General features: G+C 48.3%; 1 protein-coding gene across 2 annotated transcripts in view; it reads right to left on the bottom strand.

Annotated features, from left to right (window-relative positions):
- Nucleotides 1–752: 752 nt before the first annotated feature.
- SENP7 (SUMO specific peptidase 7) overlaps nt 753–8,952 on the bottom strand; it is a 126,722-nt gene continuing 118,522 nt past the window's right edge. For both annotated transcript variants that reach the window (XM_073586182.1, XM_073586181.1), the window contains exon 22: nt 753–1,063. In XM_073586182.1, coding sequence (XP_073442283.1) covers nt 932–1,063 — 132 coding nt within the window. In that variant the 3' untranslated portion in view covers nt 753–931. The remainder of the gene's footprint in view (nt 1,064–8,952) is intronic.

Raw genomic sequence — 8,952 nt, 5'->3', positions numbered from 1 at the left:
GAAACAGAACATTATAAATGCTTTTTTAAAGCAATTATGTACTGAATTATGTTATATAAGGCTGGGGAGTTTAATCACACAAAGGTGAATGCTGCTGGTTGGAAGGCAAAGGTGACCTGAGAGGTTCCCTTTAATGGGGAGCAGAATTGTATCATCTGTTAGAGCTGCATAGATTTGCTGCTATGCCATCAGTATGTACTCAAAGTTGAGATTTTTGCTGCGGTCCATAGTCACACATAAAAATAAACAAGCAGCAAACACAAATGTAATGAAGACACAGCCCAACCATGTATAGCTAATGCAAAAAGGCATACACTAATAAAGGAGAGGTTTAAGGTGAAAATGTAATTACCACAATAGTGATACAATATGCAATTTATTTTTTGAATGTTTCAAAGCATCTAAAACAAAATTTATATATATATATATATATATATATATATATATACACACACACACACACACACATATACACACTACCTTATGTTAGTCCCATTTTTTTTTCAATACCCAATTTGCTAGGTAAGCAAGAAGTAGGGGGTGATGGAAGTTAATATAACTGCAGGGTCACACTACACAGGTTTTCCCTGTGGCTTATTACTATTGAAACAGGCCTGCACATAAAGTAGGATAGAAATTTTCTAATTAAAATTATTTGGAAAAATTTTAAAAAGCATCTCAGCAATAAAATAAAATTACGGTATCGGTGGACCTTTCCGTGTACAAGACACAAAATAAAAACTTGCCACATATTTAAACGTTTGCTAAAGTTTTATATTCACATTTTCTTTTTATTCATTTAAGGATATTTCTACATATAAATAATTACAAACACATTTGGTCTCTTCTGCTCAGTCTTTCCATAAATACACAGTAAACAAGCTTCCTATTGCTGCAACATAAGGTATAGAATAAGGCAGTGGCTGTCTCCTTAGCGCTTCTGAGATTGCTGCACATGTAGCTGTAGAATCAAGTCTCTAATATTATCCCTTTTATTCTTAATCACAGTAGCCGGAAACCAGTTCTGCAAATGCATAGGAGGATCAAAGCTTTCAATAGGTTTCTGTAAGAAAAGCAAAAATTAAAATGTTTCTTCAGAAAGTTAAACACTTTTGATGATATTAAAGGAGAACTACCATAAAACAGTCCTTAAGGAGAACGTTCTCCAACATTTTTTTATTTTAAAAACTGTACATATCCTTAAAAAGAGAGCGAAGAGGTAAGTAAAGCTTTTTTTTTTTTTTTTTACCTCCACTGCATTGCGGAGATATGGACCTTTAAAAGTTTAGGGCATCCGATATGCAAATTTCCCTTTAACCCCAAGGGTGGTTTGCACGTTCATGACTGGGCCAATCTTTACAATTCTGACCACTGTCCTTTTATGAGGTAATAACTCTGAAACGCTTCCATGGATCCCGGTGATTCTGACATTGTTTTCTCGTGACATATTGTACTTCATGTTAGTGGTAAAATTTTATTGAAATAACTTGCGTTTACTTGTGAAAAAAACTGAAATTTGGCGAAAATTTCGCAATTTTCCAACTTTGAATTTTTATGCCCTTAAATCACAGAGATATGGCACACAAAAGACTTAAATAACATTTCCCACATGTTTACTTTACATCAGCACAATTTGAGACCAAAATTTATTTTTTTTGTTAGGACGTTATAAGGGTTAAAAGTTGACCAGCGATTTCTCATTTTTACACCACCATTTTATTTTTAGGGACCACATCACATTTGAAGCCACTTTGAGGGGTCTATATGATAGAAAATACCCAAAAGTTACACCATTCTAAAAACTGCACCCCTTAAGGTGCTCAAAACCACATTCAAGAAGTTTATTAACCCTTCAGGTGCTTCACAAGAATTTTTTGAATATTTAAAAAAAATTAACATTTAACTTTTTTTCACAAAAAAATTACTTCAGGTCCAATTTTTTTTATTTTACAAAGGGTAACAGGAGAAATTGGACTGCAAAAGTTATTGTGCAATTTGCCCTGAGTAGGCTAATACCCCATATGTGGGGGTAAACCACTGTTTGGGTGCATGGCATAGCTTGCAAGGGAAGGAGCACCGTTTGACTTTTTCAGCGCAGAATTGTCTGGAATTGAGATCAGACGTCATGTTGCGTTTGGAGAGCCCTTGATGTGCCTAAACAGTGGGAACCCCCCACAAGTGACCCCATTTTGGAAACTAGACTCAAGGAACTTATCTAGATATGTGGAGAGAACTTTTTTCCACAAAAATGATCTTTTCACCCTCAATTTTTATTTTCCCAAGGGTAACAGGACCCCAAAAGTTATTGTGCAATTTGTCCTGAGTACGCTGATACCCCATATGTGGGGGTACACGACTATTTGGGTGCATGGCAGAGCTTGGAAGGGAAGCAGCGCCATTTGACTTTGTTGGCTGGAATTGATATCGGACGCCATGTTGTGTTTGAAAAGCCCCTGATGTACCAAAACAGTGGAAACCTCCCACAAATGACACCATTTTGGAAACCCCCCCCCCAAGGAACTTATCTAGATGTGTGGTGACAACTTTGAACCCCCAAGGGCTTCACAGAAGTTCATAACGCCTGGGCGTGAAATTAAAAAAATCATTTTTTCCACAATTTTTATTTTCCCAAGGGAAACAGGACCCCAAAAGTTATTGTGCAATTTGTCCTGAGTACGCTGATACCCGAAATGTGGAGGTAAACCACTGTTTGGAAGCATGGCAGAGCTCGGAAGGGAATGAGCGCCGTTTGACTTTTTCAACGCAGAATTGGCTTGACGCCATATTGCATTTGGAGAGCCCCTGATGTGCCTGAACAGTGGAAACCCCCCATAAGTGACCCCATTTTGGAAACTAGACCCCTAAGGAACTTATCTAGATGTGTGGTGAGCACTTTGATCCCCCGAGTGCTTCACAGAAGTTTATAACGCCCGGGCGTGAAAATAGAAAAATCATATTTTTTCCCATAAGCATGATCTTTTAGTCCCCAATTTTTTTATTTTCCCAAGGGTAACAGGAGAAATTGGACCCCAAAAGTTGTCCAATTTGTCCTGAGTATGCTGATATCCCATATGTGGGAGAAAGATGGATTTTTGGTTCTTACCGTAAAATCTCTTTCTTGGAGCCTTCATTGGGGGACACAGATTACCATGGGTGTATGCTGCTGCTCTGCTGCTAGGAGGCTGACACTATGCAAAACAAGATAATTAGCTCCTCCCCGGCAGTATACACCCACCGACAGGCACCAAGCACCTCAGTTGGTGAAAAAGCAGTAGGAGAAGCAACGAGAAAACTCTAACATATGTACCAACCCAACAAGGGACTCTAGGACCCAACACGGTACAACGTAAACAGGGAGGGTGCTGTGTCCCCCAATGAAGGCTCCAAGAAAGAGATTTTACGGTAAGAACCAAAAATCCATCTTTCTTTATCGCCTTATTGGGGGGACACAGATTACCATGGGACGTTCCAAAGCAGTCCCAAGGGTGGGAACAGCAAAAAAGGCTTAGGTCGGCCGGTGAGCTACCGCTGCCTGCAGAACCTTCCTACCAACAACTGCATCAGACGAGGCCTGGGTATGAACCCTGTAAAACCTCGCAAAGGTGTGCAAGGATGACCAGGTTGCGGCCTTGCAAATTTGCATGGCCGAAGCCTGGTGACGAACAGCCCACGAGGCCGCCACAGCCCGGGTGGAGTGAGCTCTTACCCCCGGAGGGGGCCGTTTTTCCTGAAGTCGGTACGCTTCCAGAATGGTAGAACGAATACAACGAGCGATCGTGGATTTGGATGCCGGAAGTCCTTTCTGGCGACCTTCAGAGATGACCAGCAAGGAATCAGACTGACGAAAAGAAGAGGTCCTGGCGAGATAGACACGCAGGGCTCTAACTACGTCCAGTTTGTGGAGAGACTTCTCAAGCGGATGAAAGGATGAAAGGGAGCCGGACAAAAGGATGGAAGAATGATATCCTCATTGATATGGAAAGAGGAAACCACCTTTGGAAGAAAAGAAGGAACGGGCCTGAGGACGACCTTATCCTGATGGAGAATCAGGTAAGGGGAACGACAAGTCAAGGCCGCCAATTCAGAAACTCTTCTGATGGATGTAATGGCAATCAAAAAGGTGACCTTCCACGAGAGAAGGGACAAAGGAATGTCCTGGATAGGCTCGAACGGCGCCTTTTGGAGAGCGCTAAGGATGAGATTGAGATCCCACGGGTCTATCGGCGAATGATGAGGAGGAGCCACATGGGAGACCCCTTGGAGAAAGGTCTTGACCTGTGGTAGAGAAGCTAACTCTCTTTGGAAGAGGATAGAGAGAGCGGAAACCTGGCCCTTGAGCGTACTGAGGGACAGACCCGCTTCTAAACCAGACTGAAGAAACCCAAGGATAGATGGGATGGAGAAGGACATTGGGAAGACTTCCAGTACCTGTGGTAAATGCGGGAAGAGGCTGGTTTCCTGGCTCTGATCATAGTTTGAATAACCTGACCGGACAGACCTGATTCCTTCAAGACTGCGGTCTCAACAGCCATGCCGTCAAACTCAGAGACTGAGAATTCTCTCGGTAAAGGGGGCCTTGCGAGAGAAGGTCTGGACGGACTGGAAACCTCCAGGGAACGTCCGCGAGCATGTTGACCAGTTCCGCGTACCAAGGACGTCTTGGCCAATCTGGAGCGACAAGAATCACTGGTACGCCTTCCGATTTTATCTTTTTGACCACTCGTGGGATCAAGGCCAGAGGCGGGAACAGATAAGGAAGTTGAAACTGGGACCACGGAATCACCAGAGCGTCGCACGCGATGGCTAGAGGGTCCCTGGACCTGGCTACGAACTGCGGCACTTTGTGGTTCATCCGAGATGCCATGAGATCGACATCCGGGGTGCCCCAACGGTGGCATATCTGATCGAAGACTGCGGGATGCAGGGACCATTCGCCGGACGCCAGGCCCTGACGACTCAGAAAGTCGGCTGCCCAATTTTCCACCCCTGGAATATGAATGGCGGAGATTGCCGGAACGTAACGTTCTGCCCAGCGGAATATCTTGGCCACTTCCGACATAACCTGCTTGCTGCGCGTTCCCCCCTGATGGTTTATGTACGCCACGGCCGTGGCGTTGTCCGACTGAATACGGCCAGGAAGATTGCTCTGATCTCCAGAAGATTGATTGAGGAGAGTCTCTTGTGGGTTCCAGCGTCCTTGGGCCGCTTTCTGATGGAACACGGCTCCCATTCCAGAAGACTGGCATCGGTGGTGATGACTTGCCACCGGGGAGGAAGGAAGGACCTCCCTTGGAGAACTGACGCTGGCAGTAACCACCAAGTGAGAGATTGCCTCACTCTGAGAGGGAGCCGAATAGGACGGTCCAAGGACATCGTGGTCTTGTCCCAGGCTGAAAGCAGAGACAGCTGGAGGGGGCGAAGATGAAACTGCGCAAAGGGCACTGCTTCCATGGAAGCCACCATTTTGCCCAGAACCTTCATGCAGGACCGAATGGGAATGGGAGTTGGCCTCTTGAGAATTCTGATGCCCTTGGAAAGAGCCGCAATCTTTTCCCTTGGAAGAAACACTCGGGCTAACTCAGTGTCGAATTCCATGCCCAGAAAGGTCAGACGCTGAGTGGGGATCAGAATGGACTTCTCCCTGTTGACTAGCCAACCGAGGCGGCCGAGAGTGTCCAGAGTGATCTGAAGACTCTGGAGGCAGTCCTGACGAGACGAGCCTTTGATTAAAAGATCGTCCAGATAAGGAATGATGAGAGTCCCTCTGGAGAGAAGGATGGCCATGACGGTCGCCATCACCTTCGTGAAAACACGGGGCGCTGAAGCTAGGCCGAAAGGAAGAGCCGTGAACTGATAGTGGTCTCCCTGAACCGCAAAACGAAGATACTTCTGATGTTGCACACAAACCGGAATGTGCAGATAGGCGTCCCGAATGTCCACAGAGCAGAGGAATTCCCCGGGCTCCATGGAGGCAATCACTGACCGAAGAGACTCCATTTTGAAATGAAGAATCTTCACGTGGCGATTGAGCAACTTGAGGTCCAGAATTGGACGAAGGGAGCCGTCTTTCTTTGGGACTACGAAGAGATTCGAGTAAAACCCAGAAAACCGTTCGTTTGAGGGAACGGGAACAATCACCCCGGCGGAAAGAAGGGAGGCAATGGCCTGGAGAAACCCCGGAGTCTGGGACCGCTGTCGCGGAGGCCGAGACCGTAAAAAACGTCTGTTCGGGGGAGAAACAAATTCGATCTTGTAGCCGGATGCGACGATTTCTCTGACCCAAGCGTCGTCGACAACAGACAGCCAAGCATCCACGAAAAAGGAAAGTCTGCCTCCCACCCTGGAAGAACTTCCAGGTGGGGGTGACCCGTCACTTGGAAGAAAACCTGCCGGAACTGGCGCCTGAAGCCCTGGAATATTGTCCTCTAGATCTCCAGCGGGGAGCTGGTTTGTAGGATGGCTTTTTCTGATCTCGCTCTCTAGTGGCCGATGAGCGATCCTGCTGGCCAGATCTGTCCGTGGACGAGAAGGGACGAAAGGGCCTAAACGGGCGAAAACCCCTTCTATTAAGGAAACGTCGTGGGCGAGACTGGGGAAGAGAGGTGCTTTTACCACCAGTGGCATCGGAGATTAGCTGGTCCAGCTTGGCTCCAAAGAGTCTAGAACCGTGGAATGGCAGATTAGTAAGGGACTTTTTTGAAGTGGTATCCGCATTCCATGACTTTAGCCAAAGAACTCGGCGTATAGCTACTATGTTGCTATTTGCCCTGGCCACGCACCCGGCTGCATCCAAGGAGGCGGCCAAAAGGTATTTACCCGCATGGTTAATCTGATCTGCAAGATCTGCCAATTCGTCCTGAGGAGCTGTTGCCAATATGCCCCTGCGAAGGATTTTTGCCCAAGCGGATATGACTTTCGCTACCCAGGCTGATGCAAAAATAGGACAGAGAGAGGCGCCGGATGCCTCAAAAATTGACTTAGCCAGAGATTCGATCTGCCTGTCCGTAGGGTCTTTAAGCGATGCCCCATCAGGTAAGGATAGCACCGTTTTGGAGGCTATCCGGGTAAACCGGGGGATCCAACTCAGGAGCCTTGGCCCATTTTGTGAGCAGGTCTGCCTCAAAAGGGTAGAGCACGTCTAAGTACTTGTGGCCTGAGAAACGTTGCTCAGGGCGCTCCCAGTGTTTGGCCAAGGTAGTATCGAAATCACAGTGGTTGGGAAAGGTCCGAGACAGAGGTCTTGCTCGTTTAAGGAGTACAGAGCATTCCTGAGGGGGAGCCTTGTCCTGCTTAATTTTAAGGGTTTGAAAGATAGCCGAAATGAGACTATCGACCATGTCCCGCGTTTTAGAAACATTGTCTGCCTCTGAACTCGATTCCGATTGAGTCATCGCCAGACCTGGAGTCGCCATCGGAGGAAGGAGAATGCAATCTGACGGGCTCCGAGGGACCCTGCGAGCTAGAGGACGAGGTAGACAGAGCCCGCTTCCTAGAGCTCCTGCTTTGTCTGTCTCTTGGAAGGTCGCGGTCAGGAGCGGATGACTCACCCTGAGAGGCGGTCGGCGCGCAGGTGGCAGTAGACAGCTGTGGAAGTCGTTCTAAGACCTGGACCAGCGACTGGGAAACCTTAGTCAAGTCAGAGACTGACTGAGACATTACAATAGCCCACTCCGGGGGAGGTTGAGCGTCCTCGGCCCGGGACTCTGCGTGCTCCTGGGATGCAGACATAGCGGAAGGACTGCAGGATGGGCAAAAGGGGAACGGGCGACCCGAAGCCCACTTCTTTTTACAGCGCGCACAGGCGTAATGAGTAGCGGTGGGCCTGAAGCAGAGATCCCTTGAAGGATTGGGCATAAGTAAAAATGCGTTGAGAGACCGCAATAGGTCGTGAGAAAAACTGCAGGAGGGAGCTAATTAGCGCCACAGTGTAGAGCCTACCCAGATTCAGATGAGCAGCCGAATGCTGAAGTGTCCCCCAAGTAGCGCAGGAAGAGATGAAGAACCAGGAAACACCTAAGGAAGGAGGGGCGGAGCTTTGCAGCCGTGCCGCGATTGGAGAAAGGCGGAGGAGGCTGGAGTAATAAAGTGAAAGGAGCCCTGTGATGGGGCAGAAAAGGGCGCGCAGGAAAGCGCGCTTAGAACAGAGGAGGGGCGCGCTGAGGCGCCCGAACGAAAGTGAAAGCGAAACTGACCCGGACTCCGGACGCCGCAGCCCCGCACTGCCCGAACCGATGAAGCCACTCCGGGGGGGAGGCGATATAAACGCCGGTGTGACACTGAGCTGAGAGCGACGACTCCCCCTATGCTCATTGATCTGTCCCCTCTCACCGGAAGGGAGACGCGCGGCTGAGGTCGGCGCGCGGCATGCAGAGGAGAAGAGGCGGGAGATTCAAATCTGGAAGTCTAGTTCAGGATTTCTCTGCAGAGGTACGCTGGCTGGCAGGCAGCTGGTTATGTGGTTATGATGTGGGGCCTGGAGGGATCGTAGGGCACTTACCTGATGTCCCTGAAGAGGCTGTCACAGGGGCCCACGGTGAAAGCCACTGGAGAAGCTCCTCTATGCCCACATCTTGCAGAAGACGGCGTAGACCTCCTGCGACCGCCGTCTTCCTCTCAGCCCTGTCCAGAGAGAGGGGTGAGGAGGGTAATTGGCAAGGACTAGCCACCGGTCCACAGCCCCTAGCACCGGGAGGTGATAGGGCCAAGGTCCTGCCTGCGGAACTGAGAGGTGCGATGTGGATGACACCACACTGCTCGCTCAGCCGCCTGATATGGGAAATCAGGGCGAAGCTACACCCTGTTTCCTGACGGAAAACCTGAAAAATAAAGCAAAAAGATTAAAAGGTTCGACTGGAAACCTAAAAGAAAAAAGGGGATATTAATAAGAGCGGATCTGGGGAGATCCCGGTCCGCCTCCTACAGACACTAAGCACAAACTGAGGTGCTTGGTGC

This window comes from Dendrobates tinctorius, unplaced genomic scaffold (assembly GCF_039654945.1).
Source record: "Dendrobates tinctorius isolate UK_male_01 unplaced genomic scaffold, ASM3965494v1 ptg000091l, whole genome shotgun sequence".
Classification (NCBI taxonomy): Eukaryota; Metazoa; Chordata; class Amphibia; order Anura; family Dendrobatidae; genus Dendrobates; species Dendrobates tinctorius.
Note: the sequence above shows the minus strand (reverse complement) of the source record. Positions and strands in the feature narration are given on the sequence as shown.